General features: G+C 43.7%; 2 protein-coding genes across 4 annotated transcripts in view; both read right to left on the bottom strand.

Moving 5' to 3' along the window:
- Positions 1 to 2,726, bottom strand: part of tmem108 (transmembrane protein 108) — a 67,736-nt gene extending 65,010 nt beyond the window's left edge. The window contains exons 1-2 of one of the 3 annotated variants that reach the window (XM_049027244.1): positions 1,149 to 1,205; positions 102 to 271 (exon numbers count right to left, since the gene is read on the bottom strand). The gene's annotated coding sequence lies outside the window, so the exon portion shown is untranslated. Of the gene's footprint in view, positions 1 to 101; positions 336 to 1,148; positions 1,206 to 2,103 lie in introns of those variants that run through there. The other 2 variants (XM_049027252.1, XM_049027235.1) reach the window with 2 other exon arrangements.
- Positions 2,727 to 4,941: 2,215 nt separating this feature from the next.
- On the bottom strand, positions 4,942 to 27,094 carry topbp1 (DNA topoisomerase II binding protein 1). The gene is made up of 28 exons (XM_049024879.1): positions 26,821 to 27,094; positions 26,347 to 26,441; positions 25,806 to 25,940; positions 24,606 to 24,749; positions 23,588 to 23,769; positions 22,993 to 23,186; positions 20,459 to 20,635; positions 18,179 to 18,345; positions 17,821 to 17,984; positions 17,206 to 17,447; positions 16,482 to 16,807; positions 15,044 to 15,216; positions 14,663 to 14,874; positions 13,836 to 14,140; positions 12,949 to 13,131; positions 12,616 to 12,731; positions 11,277 to 11,400; positions 11,031 to 11,189; positions 10,552 to 10,645; positions 9,007 to 9,208; positions 8,529 to 8,767; positions 7,486 to 7,640; positions 7,300 to 7,402; positions 7,058 to 7,221; positions 6,778 to 6,906; positions 6,099 to 6,188; positions 5,854 to 6,015; positions 4,942 to 5,231 (listed from the first exon to the last, which is right to left on the bottom strand). Exons 2-28 carry the CDS (start codon positions 26,431 to 26,433, stop codon positions 5,085 to 5,087), a joined length of 4,575 nt encoding a protein of 1,524 aa, XP_048880836.1. The 5' UTR covers positions 26,434 to 26,441; positions 26,821 to 27,094; the 3' UTR covers positions 4,942 to 5,084.

The following is a 27,094-nucleotide window of genomic DNA, read 5'->3' as shown; positions in this document are numbered from 1 at the left end:
TGGAAGGAAATCGTCCGGTTAAATAAACGTATTTTAGCAAATACGAAAAACTCGACCGTCGTTGGTATATTCCTCTAAATAATTGAAAAGCCCCGATTTACCTTTCAGGCCGAAGCTATGACGGGTCCTTCGTAATCCGGAACGACGTGAGCCGAAAGCCGCTATGTCACAACTCCGCTGTCACCCGGGGCCTTAAAGCACATGTCGCCAGCGAGCTGTCACATGAGCTCGGCGTCCAATCCACTACTGTGCCCAGCAGCACCAACTCTACCTTTCGGCAGCATGGGAAAGAAGTGGGTCCCCCACGCCATCACACCCCACCCAGCACAACTCAAACCCAGCCCCCCGATCCGCAGACGGTAACACTGGCGCTCCTGGGGATCCGGCTCCGGCGACCGGCAGTCAGAACTGGCGGTTCGCATGGTGCCACCCCGGCGCAAAGGGGATCCTGGATCCTGCGAGCGGCGCACGGCCGCAGAATAATAATGAGGACATTCTGCTGCACCAGCAGCGACAGATTTATTTTTATAGGTTATTTATTTATTTGTTTTAATCCATACTCAGGTTATAAGGCAGGTTTTCGGAAGTCCCGGCCGGTTTGCATTAATTGTCAAAATTAAGAAAGGCAGCCCTTCTGTAACTCTAGTAGCTAGCACATATAATCAGAAAATGATTAACATTCAGGTTTAACGCCATATGAATGAAATCCAAGAGGATCAGTGAACAGGCTGTTGTCACCATCCGAAATAATATCGCAAATGAAAATGATGTTGAAACACGTTGCAGACCTTTATAACATGTTCTAAATAAACCTGCCATTGAAATGAACCTATAAATTTTCTTAGTGCGGCCGCGGCGCAACTAATTTATAGTTACGTGACCATCCTTATTAAATTAAAGGAACAAAATAATTTAATGTAAAAATAATTGGTACTTTTTACTAAGAAGTTGTTATTGTACACAACAGAAAAACAGTGTATATACCCAGGGCATTGCCTAATTGCGGTAAGTTTCGATTAGCATGTAAATCTCAAAAGAGTTTTATTTTTTAATTTATTTTTCGCCAAATGTTCCACAAAAATCTCGGTTTATAATGCAGATGTTACTATACATACAATTGAAACACTCATTTATAGGCTTTAACCTACCAAAATACAAGAAATCTAAGCCCTGTTATATGGAACTATACACACAAAATAATTAACGGCAATTTCTTAGAGCTAAATTCGAATAAAACGTCCACGCCTTTTCTGTTTTTAGGAGCCTCATATCGAACATTATTCCGAAATAAGGTAAGTAAACTGTAACCTTTACAGTTCAGCAAACTTCGTGAGTAATGTAGGACAGGGGATCGCAGAGAGGGTTAGGACACCGCAGTTATACCCTTGAGAAAAAGTTCCTGAACTGTTGCAGTAAAACGGACAGTGGGTAAATGGGTAAAACTGGTTAGTCCGGTTGGCCACACCACGAAAATAACTTTAAATGAAGAAGTGACAGAAAGACCGTTTCAGATCCAGAAATAATGCAGTGGAAATGTAGAAAATAGTAGAGAGATCATTTTCGAAGGCTTGAAAGAATAATTTTTGGGTAACTTGATTAAGTATAATCCAATGGCTCCTGCTTGTAAGGATAATATTTCAGTACCTCTGTGGAACCACAGCGACTCCCTGTTAAAATTACCGGGAAATTGCACTGTCATAAAAAACATGGTACAGCTCTGGTACAGTTTTGTACCCCAAGGTACAAACAACAATAAAGTGCCCCCAATGATACAAAAAAGTTCCTAATTTTTGTCCATTTCTGTACCTTAAAGGATAGGGTACATTTATCTACACCTAGGGTACAATTGGCAGACCCTTGACGGTACACCCTCACTGACAAGTAATTGTACCCTCAACGGTACAAATTGGCACTTTATTCTGACAGTGTGGGTGTCGCAGAAGAGCCTTTTTTGATGTCGCCTATGTGCGCTTCCAGTATACGTGTGTCCGCTTGAGGCTTATTTCACCCACCGGCAATGGTATTAATTTGTAATCACAAACAGAGATTTAGCCACAGCAAGTGGGAACGACTGGCATAGCGATGCTGTTGCAAACCACTTACCTCTCCTTTATTGTTTAACAGAGACCACATCCTCTGCTCGACTGTTCCACATGGCGCAAAGCTTATGAAAGAGTGGACATTGTATCCGGAAAAGAAATAAATCGTATATTTTTTTCCCCAGAAAGTACTGTTGATATAGGTCTAATGATATGAAATATTGCGACCCCAGAGTTGATTACTTTGCGGACGGTCAACACCGCAAATATCAGAGCAAATGACAGAGATGGTAACCTCCAGGGCACCTGATTACACGATCGATCAGTCCGTTTCAGTTCTGCAGGGGGCAAAACTGTCCGAAATTCCTGCCTACACTGAGCCCCGAGGAGGATCTTCGTTCAGGAGGAACGCGGGCGATTTTTTTCGCTTGATCGCTGCAGTGGCTGGAGTTTAAAACCACTTTTTGATTTAGGCAACATATTCGTTATTTTCCTATCAGTGCTGTACGACAACGTGACCTTAAGACATGCTGGGTCCCAGTTAGGAACTGCCAAAAAGCGATGACCTATAGGTCTAGCGTCAGGAGACGGGGGCGAATGTCATCCTGTTGGGGGGATGATGATCAGGATAAACCCGAGGTGAAAGACGATGATTTTTAAGTGAGAACCTCATTGTGGGTTTCACATCAGACAGCTGCCAGCCCAGCACTGCCGTTGCCATGGGTAACAAGGCCAGCGCGAGATGACGAAATTAAACTGACAACTGATAACAACGCAGATCTTGTAAACTAACGACCAGCGCGGTGATTACTGCTTGCAGTTGCATAAAAGACACTCTAGAGCCTACAAGTCAATTCATGCTGTTTTTGTCTTCCTACGTTAATGACAATGTCGTTATTCCATTCAAAATATTTTATTTCTATTGCCTCACACGTAGGCACATTAAGAGTAGCTTAGTCATCAGTTGCACTTATCTTTAGACTGTGGACGAATCATTTGGAAAGTGTACATTCAGCACAAATTACTTTAATTTGACTCCATATCGTTATTATACTGAGCCCTTATCTTTGAAATGGTCACAGACTCATCAATAAGATCTAAACACATTAAAGCATGCTGCTCAATCATTTACACACTCATGTATCTTTAGAAGTAGTTTCACCACAGTCAAAACCTAACTCATGATACATGGGGGCATGGGTACCAATGAGTGTTTGGTTACTGGTTTGAATCCCATCCTTGGAAGAATTGTCTCAGGTTAAAGGGGTAAGGCCCCTAACCCCACAAAATGCTCCAAAAGTGTTGGATTAATGGTTGTATGTATGAAGCATTCTAATGGACCTGTATTGGTACAAGTGAAGCTTCATGTCACAGACTAGGTAAGTGCTTACAGCAGACAGGTAATGAGTATGTGACTATAGAATGTTTGAGACGCATGTCTATATGTAACCAAGTCTTTTCACCCTAAGCAATCATCAGTGTAATTTGACAAACCATATACTGAGGTACTTCTACTGAGCACAAATTCTCTGTCCTAATATATAATCTCCCCAACTGCATGTGTACAGAGCAATTTAGAGGTCACCACAGCACTTTTGCATTAAATGATTCATTATGCTAGACTTACACTGGTGATTCATAAAGAATGAATGCTCTTCCTTACACTATTGGCTTGAGAACCACAATGACTCCCTTCCACTGTGGTTATCATTAGGCCCATCACCAGGGCAGAAGTGTGTTTTCTGAGGTTTCCCAGGATTTATAGAACAATTTTCAGGTTGAATGTGTGACTTCACATCAGCATTACAGAGCTGGAACCGAATAGAAGAGCTGTATTAATAGTAACAAGGAGCTCTGAGGTGATGTGAGACATTGCTGTTGGCCAGACGATGCCTGAGTGACTGAATCTCCAGTATCTTAGTCAGAACAGGGTTAAGTATGGACAATGACTGAAGACATCCTCCATTATGCAGTTTAAAGAAAGGTGAAAGTTGGGGAAGAAATTATCCTCTGCATTACACCAACTACAAGCAAATTAGTAAAAAAAAAACTTAAGTTTCAAAACCCAGTCCTGGAGCATATTAGTTATATAACTAGATGCAAAATTGCTCACTCATTTGTTCCAGGAGCTTAAAATTTATGACTATTTGTTTCAAATGATCTCCAAATTACTGAAATATAAAACAGATTTTCCTATGCATGTGTGATAATCCATCAAGCTGCATTAAGTGGCTGATACTGGCAGCGCGCTGTAATGTGCCAAAGCCACCATTAATCATAACTAAATACGGAAATTCATTGGAGCCTAATCAATATAATGGGCTTAAAGTATAAGACCAAGAGCTCACTGTGAAAGTCCCTCATGCGTATTTAACTTAAGCAGAGCATGAGTTACGCGTTAACGGAGGTTGCCGGGGAGCCCACACTACCCATTAAGGTGACACCCCCGCTGCGTATGCAAGCGCAGCCGAGCTTGTGAATGGACATCCTTAGCAAACCTGGATAATACTTCCAGTTGCTCAGAGTAGCACACGAGAATGCTGCCAAAAGCCATTAAAATGGAACCATGCAGATGTACATTTCCCTCTTGCGGATGGTGTGCAGAAATGCAGCTTTGAAGGGCATCAGGTTAGTCACTGCCGGGTGGTGTATTGTTACGCCATTTCTGTCACACAGCTCTTGTACCTTTATGTAAATCAACAATTAAAGCTAAATTTTAACTCCACTTACTAAATACAATATTAATACCCAAATGAGGGTACAAATCGACTGAGAAGCCTCTGCTCTAAATTCTTATATGAATTCAAAGACAAATTTAATTCTATAATGATTTCTATGTAATTTTACACGAGATATCGAATACTCACCATATAAACACAAGCAATCCCTCTTCTGGCAGCAATATTATTCAAAACAATGTTGCTTTCATTTTATTTTTCATACAGCATATTTTAGAATATATTATCTACAATTACATTCACTTTTCAAATATTAAGAAAGGTAGGGAAAGTTCCACAGGTAAATACTCCATGCTAAGGTGTTGTGTCAAGTTAGTCTGGATTTCTTCAGCACGGAGGAGTCTCCGGAGGCTTTGCGTTTACGTGACAACATGGATGTGCTGCCCCCCACTGAACTCTGCAGGTACTGCACAGCTTGAGGGAGGTAGTACGCCTCAATCGGTGGTGAAGGCTCCTAAAGTCAGTAAGATAAAGAGAAACTACCGTAAAAAAGACAGCGGCACATAGGCTGGGGGTTAAGTAAAATACCCTGAGGTGGTGATGGCATTCAGTGCCCTGAATTCATTCAAAATTGTATAAAGACTAGGGTTGTAATGATACATATTGTTCATGGTGTACCGTTTGGTATGCACAATGAAACATACATTACTTGACATGGACACAACCTAAATTCAGAAGCAGATGACCATACTCTGTAGAAGGAAACACAGAATCTCAATGGGATTTAATTCATTATGATTGCCAAGTGTTATTTTTGTATTATTATTTTTACAATATGGAAATTAGTCTTAGACGTAGGCACCATGCCTTTTGTTTGGTTTACAAATGTTTCTAATCCTAATTTAAAACCAAATTCTGTTTTCCTTGCTGTACTGAACTTGCACTGAACCTGTAAACGTGAAAACCAAGGTTTGTACCAACCTGTGAATGTTGCATGCAAGACAACATTTTACACTGTAAATGAAAAGACTGAAGGGCAGACAGAACAATGCCTTTTCAAGTGAATGGTCAGTAAAAAGACGGCAGAAATGTCACAAAAACGATACAAGCCCATAACTGGCATGTCCTGCACTGACCTGCATAAGGTAGTCAGCGATGTACTCCGGTCTTAGGCACCTGGTCCCCTGTGCTGTGGCTTCTACCACATCCACGCGGAAATCGCCTGGCTTGAGCCTGCTGAAGTCAGCAAAGAGGTGTGTGGTGTCCTTATACAGGGCTGTCGAGGGGCTCGGCAGGACCTTAAGACAGGTGACGGGGCATTTAGTTTGAGCATGATGAGGCGAACGGCACATCCGGCGGAACACTACCGTCTGACATTCACCTTAGCACCGCCTGACTGCAAGAGACGCCGGAAACCAGCTTCCCTGGCCTGGTCAATGTTCAGCATTACGGTCCAGCCGCTAAACGCTCCCTGTGGGAAGGAGGGGGTCTGTTGGGTCAACTGTTTTGTATTTGAATTTCTCAGGCAGACTAAGACATTCCTATTATCTTATTTCTATAGATATTTTGATTCAAGTTATTTTTCTTTAAGTTTTTATATTTTACTTTGTATTATGTATTTCCTTTTGGACACATTCCAGGAAGCAGGAAGAAAAAGCATTTCACCACACAGACATACAGAGTAAGTTTATGTATGCGACAAAACTTGAAAGTAGGTACTCGCATCAAATTCATTTTATCGTACCACATTTATTTTTCCTCAAAATATCACTGCACACATTGATATGTATAATCCCTGTATAAATTCTTAATAGGCGATATCACAGTTGCACTGCATGTTATTTTTATAAGTGTTATGCCAATCAGGGTGAACCCAGTCCTGCGCCCCTAGCTGTCTGGAATAGGCTCCACAGCCCCTCCCACCGCCCTGACCGGGATAAGAAGTTAGAAGATGGATAGACAGTGTAATGTCATGAGATGCAGAACACAAGCCTGAACACTGATCAGAGTTCAGACTGCCGTCACGCAGCAAAGATCACTCGCAGGCTTCTATGCTGTACCTGCTGGTCCTGACGATCTTGAAGGGTCTTCCTCCACCTCATGGCAGCCAAAGCCAGCCGACGCTGCTGGGAGATGATGGTGGGGAGGGCATCCAAAATGGAGCTGCTGCCCCACTCGTACTGCTCCTCCTGGGACATGTTATATGGGCAGCGTTAGTGGAGGGGGGGGGGGGGGGGGGGGTTGGGGCTCTGGCATCAGACAGCGTCATGGCAACAGGAAAAAGGGCTGACAGCATCACAGAAACGAAGGAATTTTGACGGCACCACGGTCATGCCCCACCTCAATGAAGTGGCCGACAGCACGGCATGCCTCCAGGTACGAGCGGTGTAGGATCCACTTGCCGGCCGCCATGGCGGCCAGGTATTTCTCATTGCGCAACGGCTGGCCGACAATGATATGGGAGCAGCTGGGGTCGAAACACTGCTTGTCCAAGACGACGCCCCCTGCAGGCAGCCAAAATGAGTCTGAATATCCTAGGGCCTCTACATCACTAGAGACAGACTGGAGAAGTGTGGACTCACCTAACTCCTCTATCAAGTGACTGTAGTCGATGCGCTCTTGAGGGTTCAGGGACGACAGCTGGAAGCGTGGGGGCTCCACCTCTGCCTCACTTTCGTCCTCGGCCTGTGAGACATGGTGTCAGCTAACAGGAATGAGTGGGATTTGGTGCCAGTCGCAGTGCGGGAAGGGAGTGAGTCTGAGGGTACCTGAGTCTCCTCTTTAGCCTGGGGCAGGACAGAGGGTTTGGTGATGGGAAAGGCGATGCTGGGGGCCTTGGGAGTGAGGACCTGGGGCTCCATGTCTTCCCTGGGGGGTGTCAGAGTCCTCCTTCCCATGTGCTCGTTAATGACGTCGCAGGCCACTAGGTAGAAGCAGAGTGACAAGAAACAGGCAACTTAAAATCAATTTCAGCTATGACACCACTCACGCATCTGAAATGATGTTATAATGTTACCCTTGTAATATGACTAGAATCCACCTGACGATTTTCATCGCTAAAATTTCAAAATACTGGAACAGCATTGCTTTTGAAAATCCGGTCAAAACAGCATATACTGTTGCATGGTGTCTAGATCAGGGGTCACCAACCCTTTTGAAACAGAGCTACTTCACGGGTACTGAACCATATGAAGGGCTACCAGTTTGAAACACCCTACTAAACTTATCTAAACTTAAAATTTAGATGCTGCTCACTGGTGAGTTGTGCTATTTTTAGAACAGGCCCACGGGCGACTCATGTGGTCCTTGGGGGCATCCTAGTGCCCGCGGGCACCATGTTGGTGACTCCAGATCTAGATGGTGTGAAAAATTAGCTGCTACCCAAGCCTAGTTTGATGTGGCCTAAACTGAAGGAGGCATTTTAAACATATATTTTATACACATATGCCTATGCTGGCTGCCTAATCGTGGATATTTTAATTTCATGCTACAATTCCGATGGCTTTTTTGTTGTAGCTATTGATGTGTCTGTCCTGTGGGTAGCTAAATATGTTTATTTTTTGTCTCCTCATACCTTTTCCTCACTCAAGACAGTAGCAGCCTAAAGCTGCAGGTTTTAACTTTCACAGTCGGTTGCACATAACTGGTTACTGTGCGATGATGGGCTGGGTGTGTAGTATAATTGAGAAATTCATATTCCAGTTTCTTGGATGAACAATCCGGTATAAAAATCTGAATGCCTTTCTGACAGGAGTTTCTGAGCCCTCCTCCACAACGGGGAAAAAGAAAAAACCCCTGCTGGCTCACATACCCATTTCCACCAACTCGGAGTCAGTAATTGACTCCTTTTCGTGGCGTGAAAACTCTGCATGGCCATTGAGCGCCCCCTCATGGTGAGGAAGAGGCTCTGAGTGCTGGGAGGGGCTGCCAGGCCACTGCAGGTTGTCAGCCAGTTTAGCTCGCTCCTCCCGTGCCGTGGGGTCGTCCCAGACGATCTGTTCGCTTTGAGAAGGTTCTGTGTTGATGTCCACAGGTACCTGCCGGGAATGCCTGTTTGAATAGGTCAGAGGAAGGTTGTTTGTTTAGGGCTCATGAGGACCTAAGGGACTGTATTAAATGTGACTGTCATAAGTTATGACCCCATGTTGTTTCTTAAAAATACAGTCTCACATATTTTTACTGGAGGAGAGCCAGCTTGCATCATACAATTATTTCTGCAATTCTGAATGAGAAAGAACAAATTTATGTTGTTCATCAACGCTCAGTCTGTGTGTGGATACGACCCAGACCTCAGGGCCTCAAAGGTGCGGCTCCTGCTGACTCTTCCGGCTGAACCCAGACTGTCAGGGGTGTTAGGGTGAGAGTCTAGGCTGCTAGATCCAACCCTCTTCAGCCGAGAAGAGCGCCTCCCAATGGTCATCTTAGTGGCTGACATGATCTCCTGCAGCTGCCTCTGCAGGTTCTCCCTCATTTCCAGGGCCTCTTCCAAGTCTGAAACGGAAGTAGCAGAGGTTCATTCATCACAGGACAGGACAGCACAGGATTCAACTCAGCGATCTTTTTATGCCAACACCAAAGATAACTTCTTGGTCCTCAAAGCAGCTTGAATCAAAACAGAGAAATAATACACATTTTAGCAAACAAAACTGAATAAACTTACAACACTATATAAAAATGAATTTATTATTTTTAAAAAACGACTAAAATATAGAACAGTGGCATCGAAACCATTGCGTTGAATATAAATTTGGCCAATGAAAAGAACTCTGTTGGACTAAAAGAAAGTGAAAATAATCCAAGCCTCCAATAAAGAACAACTTTTTCACTGCCCCAGAGACATTTGGTAGCTTCTCTGTTTCCAGGATGGCATGACCAACTCAGAGTGATGCTCCTGGAACACCCAAACTGCAAATAAGTATATCTTGGTTGTTTTTACAACACATAAAATTGAATGGGCACAAGTTAACTTTCTTTTTTTTTTTAAATTTTAATTTAATTTTTTTTTTTTTTTTTATCAATGCCGATTTAGTTTTCAATGCCAGGCTGATTTATTCCCATAAGAGACGGGGCTTGCGCCTGTTGGAACCGCTCTGAGACGTGGCCGACAGGTCTGAGTGCACAGAAAGCCGAGAAAGCATCGATACTAAATGCGCATTTTGCTCAAAAATCTTCCATTAAATTTAATCCCCTAAATCGATTTGCTCAGTAACTATTAAGACAACAATTTGGCAAACCGTGATTAACTGAAAGCCTAATATATGCAAATTTCAATCATTTGTAAACATTTTGAGAGTGATTTTTTTTTTTTTTTTTACAACCAGTTAACCCTCTGTGCTTTTTTGTGCTAGGGATATTTTTTTTTAACCTGTGAACACAAGTGCTATCATTTACAGTAAGTGTACAGCCTGCAACCCCAATGCCTGGATGGTACACTAGATTACTACAAAAGTGTAATCGGGGCTACCCTATTTCGGAAAGCTCAGTACACCATATGCATTCCCAAGTTGTATATATCGGAAGTTATGTAAAAATTTTTTGTTATGAAACTGCTTTGAGCGTGTAAAAATTCCAAGGAGTTGAAAATAGAACTAAAGGTTTGTTCTGGAATACATATTTTATTGTTCTTTTTATTTTAATGAATTTTATACAACTGGTAAAAAAATAAATAAAAAGAAATATATATATTTCCGGAACCAGTACCGAAGTTAAGGTACTGGTGTAAAAGAGTTCTGAACAATATCCAGCCCTAGATTAGGCTGGCTGAAAATGGTCCAGATAACGACGTGGAAAAAAGTAACCCCCTGGACAACCCAGACCCCCATAAAAAGGCACACCTCTCTTCTGCATGTGCTCCTGGTTGTCCTGCTCTGGCTCCCCGCGGTCATCACACCGAATTTCAATGGCATTATCCTCTGTGCTGGAGTGGGACTGCAGGATGGTATCAGCAAACATTTAAGACTAAATTGTCATTGATTGATTGCTAGGCTTCTGTAAACTGAACTGGCAGGCTGTGGACTACATGTGCAATCATAGAAAAGTCCAGCAAGGGAGATCTTCTCTGTTCTGTGACAGTAGACTGAATTTCTCCAGGTAACAAGGACCAGTTCCACTCACAAATTTCACTCACACCTGTTAGTACATCTTCTAAATATTTCCTTGTTACACGCAGAAATCCAGCTTACCACACATAAGGAGATATTAAGAGAAAAACATCTGCAAAAATGGAAAAAATTTCCATAACAGTAATAAAATGTTACATTTCCTAGAATAGGAATAGCTGCAGTTGCACAGCCTGGGTGGGAGGGTGTCCTACCTTGTCTGCCAACTCCTCTGTAAGGTCTTGTGGCTGGAGGTGTGGAGCAGGCGGTGACCTCAGGCTGCTCTCCGGCATCTGGCTCAGGTTTAGACTCATCTTGGGGTTGTAGGTGAAGGGGTACAGGGACTCTGGGACACGCTTCTGCTCATTCGCACACTGCAGAAGAGAATCACAGGGTAACAGCCAGCTATATCTCTCAGCAATTACCCTGAAGGGCTTACTACAGAAGCAACGGAGACGCACCGCATGGAGCCAGTGCTCGGATACCACGTGCACGCCCCTGTCCTTCAGCGCGCGGTATTCCCGGCTGCTGTCACCGGCACGGCCCTGGTAGATGTAGTGCGTCACTGTGTCGTCACAGGACCACCTAGGGAGTAGACGAACCATGATGGAATCTAAGCTCATTGTTACTTGGGCTTGTTCAATAAGCTTTAAAACTACAAAAAAAAACAAAAAAAAAAACCTAAATTACATCCTGTAATAAAAATGTAGTATGCAACAAGGGTGAATGCACTCCAAATAGTGCATTATGTGTTTATAAACGGCTGTGGAGGCAAAGAACTGAATAACACGAAGTGGGGAGCATTTTAAAACACATAATGCGCAGCCGGCTTGGAGTGCATTAATGCTTATACCATGGTTACCATGCATTTGGTTAACGTTGGTACATAAAGACATTATTTTCAGATTTACAAGATGAAAACATTTATTACTACAACTACAGCCGTCCGTCAAACATTTTTCATTAATTTCAAATAGTGTTCTACATTTAAAAGTAACGAGTTTAGGTTCCAGAACCCGTCGCGAATGAGAAGGATTCACGGATGTTTGGTAGAGCCACTAAAATGGTAATATGTGCTTATTTCTATAGCTTAAACCCTAAATATGATCCCAGTCATGCTCCCAAAACACTAATTTTATTTAAAAATTCTTAATACATTTCCTTTAAAAAATAAAAAAATGTTTGATGTAAAAATAGAGTACAGTATCGCCTAACGGATATTTGTCACACTAGCACATTTACAGTACAATATACTAATGTTACCTCAACTAATTCACAGAACACGGCTTTGGCTGCCGTTTTCTTTTGCATTCACAGTAAGGTAAAATGAATAAATGAACGGCACAGTAAACTTGACAGAAGTCATATACGTAACCAAGGTACAATTCAATAAAATACATAAAGGAAATGTACTGTACGTACAGGGTACAGGTATTCAATCAATTAAAAATTACATACAGATGAACAGAAATAAGCTGTAAAAAATGTGTGCGCTAACCACGAAAGAGAGAGAACAAAAATACACACACATTAAAAATATATAATAAAAAACAGTAAAATGAAATTTCCGTAGATCTGTGAATTCGCGAATCATGAACCGCAAATGCACGAGGGCTGACTACTACTGTGATTTCTGTGGATGGCACTACATGTAGTGTTATAAAAAATTAAATCAATACCCTTCTGACGAATCAGATTCAAGTATTCAATAGAACTGTTGACTGATTCAAAAACACTAGCATGCCAAACAGAATGCCCAAAGGAAGGGAGATGATGCCGCTGGGGGGGTGTGTGTCGAACCTGAAGTCAGCGCCCAGAGAGGCAGCAATGGCGTTCAGCTCACTCTGATTCCTGCTCAACTTCTTGGTTACGCAGATGACCACACCCACCAGAGGGCCAGGATCCTTGTCCTGGACCTACAGGAAGAGACAGAGCTCCTGAAACACGGTGATGAAAGAAAGACTACCCGGAAATGGTTACCAAAGACAATGCAAGACATCATATATGCAAGCAACTTCTGGAAAAACTAGCTGACATGGAACACAAATTGGGTTTCTGTATAAATCAAGACATAGTAGTGAGTATGTGTGTTTATTTAAGACCGACAGAAATGTAAATGTTGAGATGGCCCACCTTGACTGTGTCCTTGCTCAGCTGAGGGCTGGCAGTCAGGGCAGCTAAAGCCGACGCACTGTTGCGAGTGCTGTTTGCCAGCGCCACCTGCAGGTTCCTTCCGATGACCTCCGATAGCGGGGTGTTGGTGGACCGGCCCTGCTGGGATCCTCCCCCAGGGGTCTCCAGGGCAGCCAAGGCATCCTGGGCATGGAGCAGAGTGTAAGAGATACAGACTACGTGAATTACAGATACAGAATCTACGTGAACGGCGTGTACACAGCTAAATTATTCGGCTCACAATCAGCAACCTCTTACAACTTGTACTGCCACAGCTTGATTAGACAGAACTATGCAATAAGGCTAAAAGCAATAAATGAACGATTTCCCAATTTGCTACTATCTCTCCTGCCTTCTAGATCAACATTTCTCAACCCTATCCTTGGGAGCCCCTCAGACAGTCCACATTTTTGCTCCCTCCCAGTTCCCTGCACACCTGTTCCAGGTATTTGGTATTCTTGATTCATTGGTTTGTTCCTGTTTGCTTGCTTCAGGTCATGCTGATTGAGACCAGAGAACAGACGGGAAAGTCAGAGTCCTTTTACCCACAGTGTGGTCTGGATCTAGGTGCTGTGAGAGAAGGTCCTCCGGAGCCCAATGCTTGGCAGGGCTGGGGACTGGGAGCCCTTGGGGGGCCTACACTGTGGGGCAAACCCAGGAAAATGTGGACTGTAGGGGGTCTCCCAAGGCCTGGGCTGAGAAAAGCTGGTCTAGATCATTAACTGGACCCAGACACCGGGCTCACAAACAAGGTCTTTGGAACGGAACATGTCATAAAAATAATTCAGAATAGCAGAGATGGACAAGCTGAAGCAGCACCTCACAAGCTGCACAGATGCTGCCCTCACCTTGACATTAAAAGAGGGTCTGAACAGCTGGTCCCTACGCAGGAAATGCGATGGTGTGTCCAGCTGCAGGGGTGACTCTCTGGGGAATTCTCGCAGGGCCTCCTGCCCCGGGGTGCAGACATCCTTCTCCTCTTGCTGTCTTTTCTGCTCCAGCGCAGAGCGGAAGGCCTTACTCTGGAAGCGACCCAAGTCCAGGGGGGTGACTGCGGCCCCCACCTGCGGCCCCATGATGGGGATCTCGGGTGAGATTACAGCAGGCATGGTTGGCTTCTGGGAGCCACCCACAAAGCTCTCCTCCTCCCTTTCTGAGGTGACACAGGAAAGAAGGCATGATCACCAAGATCCATTTTTTTGCAACTATTCACAGCCTATGCAGCTAAATCGACTCCTCCAAGACTACAAGGGAAGCTCTGCTTCCTCTAAAATGTCACGAAATTTTTTTGTTGAAAATTTTTTCAAAAGACCTCCTGCCACCATGTAGGACCAGAGTCAGCAAAGAAGTACTATTCAGCCAAATGGTTCAGTTCTCTCTGAGAATTCAAACAGCCCTTATAGTATGATCTATGTCCACCTGATACTGAACATCAAAACTAATCTAGTCTACCACAGCAAGCTAAACGATGCATTAAATTACCATTTCTTCCAGTAAACAGGCGTCACAGAAACCAGAAGGACTAAACACAAGCCAATTCATATAAAGTAACAGACTAGAACACATACTACAGAGTCACAGAAACAGCTACAGCCCTAAATGACACACAAATCCCCTTCAGCAGATTAAGTGAGGACAGGTGCAATGAGTGTTTCACTGTCCCCCGACAGCTGACCTGGAGTGGGTGGCCGGTCCACAAAGAACTTGCTCTCACTGGCGCGACGCCCTGTCTTCGCTGATGCCAGCACCCATCCCATGGACACGGCTGGAAGGCCCCACTTCTGGGCTGCCTGGTACTTGGTGCCCTCTGGGGTGCTCAGCACCAGGTGGGTGCTGGCCAGCATGCCTTTCTTTTGGTTTGCCGCCCGCACAAAATAGTCCTGGACACTGTGGACAGAGCAGCAGAGAACATTGAGCCAAGACATATTTAGCCAATGAACACCTTGCTCTCCAATGGTAAGGACTTCTGAAAGAACCTAAGTACCAAAACTATAGAGCACAGTTTTGATAAATATATGACTAAAGATATAGAGAGGGGCATGGTTTGTGCACTCGCCTGGCTCCCAGGTGTCTAGCCAGTTCTATGAGTGACTCGCGCTCCGCCCCTGTGAACTGGCTGACGGAGAGCACACAGCCCCTGAGCGGGGTGCGATTTTCCACCACAGCCAGCGGCATGAACATCGGATGGGAGCTCAAGTCCAGAAGGCACTGCTGCTCGACACACATGGCCTGCACGCAACAGAGACACTGTAAGGCCACTGAAAAACATTGCTGTGGCAGATGATGCAGCTATACAATTCACTGTGATTTACACAATGCAAGATTATTAAGGCTGTCACTATCAATATCAATAATTGAGTAATCCACCGATTAATCTGACAATTCATCAAGTAACGCTTTATACAAAATATATACACTGTAAGTTGCACAAGGCAGGAACCAACCAACCATTGCAGGGTGAACACACAGTTACACAAGTGATAAATGAACTGGCGTGCCAGAATTGAAGTTGCATGTTTTTGGATAGGGCAAGGAAACCAGAGGATCCAGTAAAAAGCCAATCACACACGGGAGGAACATGCAAACTCCACACACAGCGATACCCACTGTGCCACAGCGCCGCTAGGCTTGGATGACGGGTGATGTTAAAATATATATGTGCATGCAATTCTTACATTACAAGTATACATGTCTGCTGGATTCAATCCATCAATAAGTTGTGCTAAAACATTTTTACTTAATCATGGGAAACAAAATTTAGCAAGCTTTGCAATTTTGATAATTCTTTTTCAACATTAGATGAAAATGAAGATCTGGTCACAAAAAGACATTCTTCTTCCGCTATATGGACATATTTTGTATTTCAGAGACAATATAGCAAAAGCAAGTGATTAGGGGGCTCTGCTTTTTGTCTATGACAACTCGCGCGACATTATCAATTTAATAGACAAATATTGCAATGTAAACCTTTCCCAGTATGGTTCAACCCTACTCAACACAAAATATGTTTAGAAATATTATTATATGGTTATCATATAATATATATCATTTATATTATGCAAGACTTTGTCTAAGGCACAGGGCTAACCTTCTTTTTGGCAGAAATTAGTTGTGACTTTAAGTCTGCTTTGCAAAACTGACACATGACTGCGTTTTCATTCACTTTTAATGTGAAGTGCTTCCAAACTGGTGATTTTACTTTTTATGTGAACCTTCATTCACTATGTGCCATCATCCTTGTGCCACATTGGTACCTGCCAAGGAAAATTATAATTTGCTCCATTTCAATAACTAAGTTTAATCAAGTAATTGTGACAGCTCTACACATATTTAGGAAAACAATCAACGAAACTAGAATAGCCCTGTATAGCCAAAAAGGTTAATAAGCAGCGCTGTAGCCATGCAGCAACTATGTTTTTCCTGGCCAGCTTCCATATTATCAGGTAATGTTCTAGTTAATTGCCTCTAGCCGACAGTATTTCTGCACGTCTCACCAGCCAGGCATCCGTGGCAACGTCCCCCACGGTGGCCTCCACCTCGCAGCCCAGCAGTGGCACAATGGCGTAGTCTGCCACGGCACGCGTGTGGCCTGCTAGGACCCGGCCTGCATTCTCCGTCACCAGCAGCAAGAGGTGGGCCTCTGCCTCGGAGCCGAAGCCCACGAGCAGGAAGCGTTTCCCCGAGAACAAGCCGCCCTCTAGGTCCCGAAGGGTAGAGTCCTGCCTTGGTACCAACTCGGGGTTCAGAGGTTCCAGATCCAGCGGATCTGGGAGTAAAGAACTCCGTGTTCTACTAGTTTGAGCTACTTGAGGAATTTCAACTAGAAAGTGGACAAAAATAAGAGACGACAGATTTATTAAGGCTATAACAGCAAATCAGACATAGCAGCTATGTATTTACAATCCATCTCATCGTGACATGACATCCTGAAGGCAGGGCGCCTTATTAGACAGCTGGACTCCTGTCTGCAGTTCCCCAACTGGCTGTTAGGTGGCACTCATGCCTGAATCAGTCCCTCTCAGCATAATACAAAACACATCCTGTTCTGCCAGTGTAATGGGCAGGAAATGTGCCCTGAACCAGAAAAAGCATTAATTATGATAATAAATCTCTTTCTTAAGATGTCACCATTATATAAGGGCTTCAATCTGCCTTCAAGAAGACAAATGGTCTGATGGAGACCAGAGAGCAGATGGGAAAGTCAGAGGGTTCTCTTACCCACAGTGTGGTCCGGATTCAGGTACTGGGAGAGCAGGTCCTCCTCAGCGCTGTGTCTGGCAGGGCTGGGGGCCGGGGGGTCCGCGGGGGGTTTCCGGTGTGCTGCAGGCCTGGCTGGGGCCGGCATAGGCACTGACGCAGGGGCCGGTGGCAGGCAGGCGGAGTGCAAGTAGCCCTCTTCAGGGAGCAGGCAGCCTTTAGAGAAACTGTCCAGCAGCCACTGCACTGTCACCACATGGGGCCTGTTAGGGGAAAGATGAAGCTGCTGGGATCATAGCAACAGTGACAGTAGTAACAGGGTACCAGCAAATACAAAGAAGTCAGCACTCATGCTGAATCAGCACCGAGAGACTTGTGATTTATAACCAAACATTCAAAAACAATATTTAACAGCATTAAAAGTAGAGTGACTATGACTGTGCTTCTCAGTTCATCTGTAAAAGGTGTGCATGTCTTAGAAAAGACTATGATGGGATATGAGACAACAAGCATTCTACTGTACTTGCGTAAATAGAACGTCACTTTCAAATTTTATTTTAAATTCTGTTTGTTACGCTGTCATACTAGCACAGGGACTGAGAACCACAAAAACAAAAATGGATCTTTTCCACTCACCGGTGGATGGCCTTCGATACATAGCTGATGAGGTCCTGGTCGGGCTCCCCCATGATGACATGGCTGAGATCCTCACTGGGCTGGTTGAAGCGTAGTCCCCCAGCACTGTTGACTAGACGCCGCAGCTTCTCCATCTTCTTACCCGATACTCCACACAGGAACAGCTATGAAATCACAGAGACCCTAAATAAATACTTACAGTACACCCATAAAAGGCCAGGTACTAATAAACATTAAACATTATTAAAGACAGGAAGTGCAGGCGGGGCAGACAGATCAGGGAGCCAAAAAGCCTATCATCTATGAATCACTAAACAAAGAACTTTGTTGTTGAGCCCATCAAGAGACCCTAACTGACCTTGCAGCCATCCAGAAGGTCATCTGCAGGACAGACCGTGATGTCCAATGTGTCCAAGGGGTCGGGTGTCTCCAGGCGACTGCCCAATGCAGTGGTGAGCACCGAGTCATTGACAGACATGTGGCTAATGTTTGAGATTTGGCTCACACCCAACAGATCTGATGGCCCTGCGGGACAAAAGCACTTAGAGGCAAGCAAGACAATATGGAAAGACCAGCATCACCCTGCTACCCCACACACAAAGACGACAGAGTTGCCCGGTTCAGGATTGACAGTCAACATGGCACATTACTTTCTTTAGTTTACCCTCACTCAAAATTCTACCTGAGTTAGAAGTATTAAATAATCATAATCACACACACAGCTTGCACAACCTGACATCGAAGTGGGTGTGACACAGACTCTAAACCAGGGGTCAGCAATCCAACTGAAGACTGAAGTCACTTTTAGAATTTCTGTTTAAATATTTGAGAATTCCTTACAATTACACCATTCTACTCTGAAACATTTTGAAAATATTGACTTTAGACATAAATGTTGGCAGGTAGCCAGCAGCTCCTAACAATTTGCAATAAATCTATAATTAATAAACACTACTGCTTTTCTGCGATGCACTGGCATCCCATCCAGAAGGTACTGCAGCCTTGGGCTCTGTGCCGCCTGGGACAGGCCCCGAATCCAACTAGAATCAGCATTCAGAACATTGATCGATAAATGGATGTACAGTAAAACCTCGGACTGCGAGCATAATTCGTTCCGGAAAGATGTTCGTAATCTAAAGAACTCGAATATCAAAGCGAATTTTCCCAATAGAAATAATGGAAACTCAGATGATTCGTTCCACAACCCAAACGTGGACATTGCATTGTCGTTAAACACCCTTATTTGGGTGGTGCTTTTGTACTAAGTTTTGACTATACGAGTGAGGCATGCCGACTGAGACCGAGCATGGGAAACGATTACCCACAATCCCGCAGCGAGAGAACCATCGGCTCAGTTGTGATTATGCTAGGTAGACAACGCGTATACATAATACTTGATAAACAAGCGAGGACTTGCTATACAAGTTAAAATTTATTTAAAATGTTTGCATGTCTTGCAAAACACTCGCAAACCAAGTTACTCGCAATCCGAGGTTTGACTGCATTGGTACTTTTATCCCTTAGGCAAGAAAACTGTATTTAGGCTAACTGTATGAATGAATGAATTGTGAGTCGCTAGCTTGGGCTGTTTGCGCACCTGCGACAGCTTGTAATACACAAGGTGAGTATAGTGCTTTTAGTGATGGTGGCGGAGAGACCTAAATGTTCAAAATTATAATTACATCTCACTAGAGTCGATGCTGACAGTGCCCAAGTAACCAGTCTTTTTGCATGTAAGGGCAAAAACACAAGCAATCTGTCGAAACATCTAGTGAAAGTCCATGTCATGCAAACAGAAGAATGCGGTTTTCAACTAGCTGGCTCGTAGTTCGTCTGTCGCTGCTCCAGGTATGTTATGTATACTAGTGGCCTGGAGCCCACACACGGTCTTAACTAAATTATACGAATATGGATTAATGATTAAGAGTAACCATTAGCTGGATGATGGTTAATAATAATTCAGCGTGTACTTGTGTGTGTATTTGTTACATTGTCTTACAAAGTTAGGAAAACAGTATTTAAGTCAAGTTTGCGTAACATAAATAATCTCAGTCTCCTCTCCACAGTGACACATACAGCTTATTAGTTAAACACTGGTATTGGATCAGTATTCGGGACTGGTGATACCTAAAATTATTGGTTTTGGAAATAAATTAAAAAAAAAAAAAAAAAAAAGTTGGATCGGTGCACCACTATTTTCTTTATACACAAAAGGGCAAGCAAGAGAGAGAATGAAGTCACTAATACTGCTATGGTCACGCAGGTGGTACTGCTATATCATGTCCTCAACCATCAGACCATCAGAATGCTGAACTCCAGTCAATGAACCCATTCTGTCAGCCATATCAATTCTTACATTCAGATGGATATTTTTTATTTGTACACTTATCACACGGCTGCATATTGCTATTTTTGCAATGTTGTATTTTTGCCTGCTGTTATATGCCAGAGTTGGTGTTCTTGCCATATAAATGCCTTTACATAATTTTGGAATGTAGTATGTATGGGGTATCCCTTTAAACTTGTATAAGCGGAAACTCCCAAGCAATCTGCATCAGTGTCGGTTTTTGAAATAACTGGCTATCGGTCAGAAATTTCCTTATTGGTGCATCACTACAAATTAGGCCTCAGTACTCACTTTCTTTGCGCTTGTCCGAGGTGGGGGTTGAAGTTTGAGGCTTGCCGGGCTGCTTGGCTGTGGGTTCCACACGATACCGGCTCTCGTCCTGGCAGAAGCCTTTCTCGATGCTTTCAAACAGCCAGTGCAGCGACACACAGTAGACATTCCACTTGAGCGCGCATTCGTACTTCTGTCCTAGAAGCACAAAAATAATGTTCTCATATTGCCCATCACAATAGTCCCAATCAACTTTTTTGGGACACCGATCTGACCCATTTCGTATTTATAGATTAGATTGGGGCTTGGAATCGGGAGATATAAATCTGGTTAAATTAAATAACTATTTAAACATACATACATATAGAGTAGGCATCAGTGCATTCTGCAATGTTCTCTCTTTTGATGTTTCTATAAGCACCTTAGTATATTTTTTTGTATTAACCAGCACTCTGTTGCTACTTCGTCTTAAAAAGAAGGATTTGCAAACATTGCAAGTAGCTGCTGGGTTAATTGAGTTTCCAATTTAAAGAATTTTCAAGCATCTGATATCTTGACAGTTTGAAGTTACAAGCCATGTGCCCCAGGTTTACTGCAGAGTATGACAGAACCTTACAAATAGGTGCAACTGATGTAAATTAGCTTGATGTTGCAAATATAACAGCCTGCAGACTTCTGGGAAGGCTTTCCACAAGGGTTGAGTGTGTTTGTGCGAGTTTTTGATGCTGGACATGGAGGTCTAGCACTTAATCTCCGTTCTAGTTCATCCCAAAGGTGTTTGATGGGGTTAAGGTCAGGGATCTGTGCGGGCCAAGCCAGTCAAGTTCTTCCACACGAAACTCACCCAACCATGTCTTTATGGATCTTGCTTTGTGCACTGGGGCAAAGTCATGCTGGAACAGAAAACGGCTTTCCCAAAACTGTTTCCATCAAGTTGGAAACATAGAATTGTCCAAACGCCTTGATATGCTGAAGCATTAAGAGTTTCCTTCACTGAAACTAGGGGCCCAGCCCAACTCCAGGAAAACATCCCCGTGGTGCCATCCTGTGACAGTACCATGCTTGAATTCACTGAGCTCTTCAAAATGACCCATTCTTTCACAAATGTACGCAAACCTGACTGCATGGCTGGGTGCTTGATTTTATACAACTGAGGCAATGGGACTGAATGAAACATCTGAATTCAATGACGGAGTTGTCCCCCAATAACAGTCCATGTAGTGTAGATCAAGCTTTGGATTGGCGTGCGGTAGCTGATATTGGGATAGGCCAATCTACATTATTTCAGTCCAATTCAGATACACAATTGCCGAAACGAATAGATTCTGATACAAGAGTTCTCTTTAAGTCAATATTTTAATATAATGAATATATATGTTCTTATACTTTATTAATATTTTAAACTAGTAAATATAGATGAAAAAATGTATGCCAAAAAAACTTAAATTAGGCACTAGAAACATACATAATGTACTGTTCCACCTCATTTGTACACCTTGTTTTAAGCATTTTTGAGGCATTTACAGTCCAGTTGGAATCTTCCAAGAGAGTTTACTCAATTGGCGAATGCTTAAAATACTCCACAAGTTTTCTCCCATTGGCAACAGCATCATTTGCACTTCTTTACCACAGCAGCCCCTCGTGTATCGCACGCTGTAGCGAGTACGCAAAACAGCTCAAGCTAGCGACTCCAGAATCATCCATTGCGTCTTTCATATTATTTGCACTGTCTCAGACAATTGTTTGCATTTTAATGGGATTTTCCACTAAACGCTACTACCGCCATGTCATGTATGGCCAATACCCAATCCGTCAAACAGGTCTGGATCAGTGCCGATACTGATCCGATTTGGATTACTGCATCTCTAGCTAAGACCAATCAAATATAAAAAGAAACGCCTCCATAGGCCCTGATTCTGATCTTTGATATTGGCTCAGGACATCAATGGATGGAACTCTCAATGCAGTACCAATTCAGTCTCAGCTGCCACTAAGCATTAAGCAAAAAGTGGCATTTCCATAACCATGCTAATGCACACAAGGGCAACTGTGCTCCCAGCTGCCAGCCCAACTCCATCACATGGCACATACTCTGGGCAATTTAGACACAGTAAATCATGCACTTGTGTTTTAGGACTGTGCAAGGTAGCTGGAATACCCATGGGAAACCCACATAAACATAGATGGAAACATGCAAACTCAGTCATCATCCTGCTGGCCTAGGGATTCAAACCCACATAAACATAGATGGAAACATGCAAACTCAGTCATCATCCTGCTGGCCCAGGGATTCAAACCAGCATCTTCCTGATCACAGCCATAGAGTCATAGCCTACTGAGGCAAACAACTCCCCAAATAACTCGTATTCGGATCAAGTTGAGGGTCATATCACATCCTTCTAATCTGGAGTGTCATGAGCTACCGTTGTGTCCTTAGATCCTTTACATTCAAATTGTGCATTTGGTCATTTTTTTGCATGGTTGATTCTGATGGACCAGCAAGGAATCCAAACTCTCTGCATTAACACAGGGTGAGCTCCAATGTGGGGACATACCTTTGGGTTCACTGACGATGAGGTGTGTGCACTCGTTCATCTTGAGCTGCCCACTGTACTGCGCCCCATGCTGACTGCAGAGGCGCTGCACCTCTTTGCGCTCGGCGCTGGACAGCCCCGTTACACATACGGTACAGCCGCGCAGTACTGGGCATACGTACTGCTCCAGAGGCAACTCCGAATGGTGGAACAAACTGCAGGAGACAACTGCTGTGAGCCCAAACTTCACCTTTCCATCACCACAGGCAATTTCACAGTTTAATGTTCTAATTACAAGACCAAAATGCAAAGCAGTGCAATTGCCAGTACAAAAACAGAGTGTTGAAATGTAGAGAACTGAATAGAAGAGTGATAATTTATTCATCCCCATGGGAAAATTCTCATTTACGTCATCGGGCATGCAACACTCCAGGAACTGGGGGTTAAGGGTCTTGTTCAGGGGCCCAACAGCGGCACCAGTAGGCCATCTTCAGGATTTGCAACCCGCAAACTTTCGATTAAGGGCATAGAGTTCTCACCCGCCAAGCCATAGACTACCCCCATGCGCTCATGCGACTCATTGCAGAAGGAAACTAGCATACAGCGAATAGGTTACCTGTCCTGAGAGCTCTCCCAGCACGTCTTCACCCAGGTAGGCAGTAGAATGGGTTTACCAAGGCTGGCAGCCACAAGGTACTTCTTGCTGCCCACCTCTCCCGCCACCAGGTGTGTCACGGACACATTGAGGTCGCGGTACACTCGGCCGCCCATCAGCTGCACCAGCTCCATCACCTCTGTCTGAGGAGAAAGCACACGCCCATCTGTGCACTGAAAGTGGCATGTTACACCTCCAACCCAGGAAAGGAGCCACCATTAATTTATGCGATTCAAGCTCACACTGATCCCTGGACACGATAAGCTACACTTTTGTGGTTCATTTTATTTATTTGCCAGATACTTTTATCCATTGCGACATACGGGATCAGGCACTCCCTGGAGCAACTTGGGGTTAAGGACCATGCTCTAGGGCCAAATAATGACATCACTCTGCCAACCATGAGACTTGAACTGGCAACCTCTCTGTTACAATGTCCTACCCCTTTGAGCAACACCACTCCTAACCTCTTCCATTAAATGTAATCAAAAATGACAAGCTCACACCTAATAGTTTTGGTTTAAAAGGATTCTGAATGATCTGATTCATGAGATTAACGGTTTAGCAATTAATCAATACATATAAACTTTACAAAACAAGCTCTAGCACCTGCAAGGACTGACATCTTTGGTTTAATCATTCTGTCAGGGTATTGCCAATCATGACGATACAGAAGCTTACAGATGTAACCAACTCAAAAGATAAAGTACACACTTTAAAACATTCCCCCATTCAAACTCTAGGATTTAAAAAAATCATTCTGAATAAAATTGGCAATAAAATTTACATCAGTGAATAACAGACAGCCAGAATGACACAATAAAGGATAACAATTACTGAATGTGTTTCAGTGGCACAAAATGTAGATTTGAAAAGAGAAAAATGTCTAGGGTGTGGAAAGCTAGAGCACACCAAAACAGAAGGGGCAACAGAGCAGCAGAGTGTGTCAGAGTGGCACAGAGTGGGTACGACTGCTCACCCGTGCAGCCTTATCCAAGCTAGTGCACGAGACAGTGACGTTGGCCATCGCCATGTTGTAGATGGGCTGCTCGGCCTTGGGTACGCATCGCTGCCGCTGGAGACAGAAGAGCACTACCAGGGGGCTCACCACACGGCATCCCAGCTGAAGATGAAGGAGCCATGAGAACCAGTCAGTAAGACCGCAAACCACATTTTAAGTTCTCAAACTTGAAATGTGGGCAGGGTATCATGAAACCACATTTTAAGTTATCAAACCTAAAAATGTGGGCAGGGTATCATGAAACAAGTTTCACCCCAGTGAAAATAAAATAGAAATACCTGTTTCCGGCTTTTTGCTCAGTTCTTGCAAGATGACTTATGTAAATGGAAAAACCCATTCCCTCTAACATATGGATATTATGCAGAATTTGAGAATATACAATATGTTATGAATGAGTCAATGATTTTTAATTTGTGAAAAACACAGAAACTGGAAAAATGGACTCAATATATATTATACCCCCCTTATATCTACATTATGTGTGCTTAAATGTGTATTTTTGGCTAGTGTGGCTGTTCTCATTTATTCTTATGCCGAGAGGTGAGAGGGATATTTTTAATTATTAAAATTATTGAAACTACTCATTCTACCAACATGTATGTACTTTGCTTTGTTAATCAAAGGCACCAATTTCCCATCCTCAGTAATAGGTGTGGGAAGTATAAGCAGGGGGGTGGCATGGTGGTGCAGTGGTTAGCACTGTTGCCTCACACCTCTGGGACCCGGGTTCGAGTCTCCGCCTGGGTCTCATGGTTGCGAAGTTTGCATGTTCTCCCCATGACGTCGTGGGGTTTCCTACAGGTACTCCGGTTTCCCTCCACAGCCCAAAGACATGCTGAGGCTAATTGAAGTTGCTAAATTCCAGTTTCCCCCCACAGTCCGAAGACATGCTGAGGCTAATTGAAGTTGCTAAATTCCAGTTTCCCCCCACAGTCCGAAGACATGCTGAGGCTAATTAAAGTTGCTAAATTTCCCGTAGGAGTGCATGTGTGTGTGAATGATGGGTGAGTGTGCCCTGCGATGGGCTGGCCCCCCCCATCCTGGGTTGTTCCCTGCCTCGTGCCCATTGCTTCCGGGATAGGCTCTGGACCCCCCACGACCCAGTAGGATAAGCGGTTTGAAAAATGGATGGATGTAAGTATAAGCAGGGACACTGACCTTTCTGCAGTGGTGGAAGGCCGGGCTGGAGAAGCTGCTGAACACGTACAGAGACTTATCATTGTGGCTCAGCTGCAAGGCTTCCTGTTCACTGATGGTCTGGAGGTATTTCTCGGACTGGAGCTCCAGGACAGCCTTACATAAAACAGTTACAGTTTAACAAAACATACACACCATACAGAATTCTGCTTGTATTTATTAACTGAAAAAAGGCTCAAAAATAGAATGAGGGAATTCCAGGCAAAGCTCTGTTTGATGTAACAACCATAATGCTGATAAAATGTACAATGAATATGTGAATTTGGACAATCGATCTATATTCAACACAAGAGGCTACATTAAAAGATATACAAACTGACAGAATTGCCAGAACTGACGCATTTTGTTTGTCATTCTAAATGTCACATCCGTAGTTCTGCTACTGCCCAATGAGCAATGGGAGTTAGGTTTAATTTTTATAAGAAAGCTCAGTGAGCATGATAGATTAATACAGTATGGGCCGGTATGTGTCTGTAAAGCCCAGCAAAGTGATAGCGGTTACCTCGTAGGCCTGGGACGCCAACTCGGACCGCTGCTCCCCAGCCTCTACGAACTTCACGATGAACCCGGCGCCGCCCCCGTTTGACATCTTCTAGTCTGAATTGATGAAACGTTTTAACATACATAAGTGAGCGTCAACATGGAAAGCGCTTGATAAATGACTAAGTACTATCTAAGTACGGCTTTCATCATTACAATGTTGATTACTAATATACACAGATGCATATAAGCACGACAGATAGAAATTGACATAGGCAGCTAACTTTAATCTGCTATAACTACCCAGTCGTCTAGACTAACATATCTAACCTAGAAATTGATATACTAACTGATGTTATTCTAACGACTCGCTACAAGTGCCAACTGACCTTTAATACAGAAAAATGCGAACATGTCGTATTCCAACTAGGTACGCTGAACAACTTACTAATTAAAGGCTCTTATTTGACAGAATTTCATGTTTTCGAAAACTTACCCCTTTCAAGCCCAGATTATTGAACGTCCCAGCCTTTGTCGGAGCCCACCGACGGCTCGCGCTGACTCCCGTGGGCTGCACGCAAACAGCAAGCTAAATATTTAAACTACACACCCCTCCGAAACTGCGAGCCGTTTCTTCACATAAAACATCGGCAGCGCTGTACATGGAAGCCCACTTTTCTGAGGTGAAAATTCGACTCATACCAACAGCAGTCACACCAGAAGAATACAGTAACTACTACTGCCGGTTGGCGCCAATGGCACGCTAGCGA

The sequence above is a fragment of the Brienomyrus brachyistius genome, chromosome 1 (genome assembly GCF_023856365.1).
Source record: "Brienomyrus brachyistius isolate T26 chromosome 1, BBRACH_0.4, whole genome shotgun sequence".
NCBI lineage: Eukaryota > Metazoa > Chordata > Actinopteri > Osteoglossiformes > Mormyridae > Brienomyrus > Brienomyrus brachyistius.
Note: the sequence above shows the minus strand (reverse complement) of the source record. Positions and strands in the feature narration are given on the sequence as shown.

Coding starts and splice junctions, on each gene's coding strand:
- topbp1 (XM_049024879.1), bottom strand. CDS start 26,433: ATGTCAAACGGGGGCGGCGCCGGGTTCATCGTGAAGTTCGTAGAGGCT. Junction 25,941..26,346: donor TGGCGTCCCAGGCCTACGAG/GTAACCGCTATC, acceptor GTTTTATGTAAG/GCTGTCCTGGAGCTCCAGTC. Junction 7,222..7,299: donor TCACTTGATAGAGGAGTTAG/GTGAGTCCACAC, acceptor GGCTGCCTGCAG/GGGGCGTCGTCTTGGACAAG.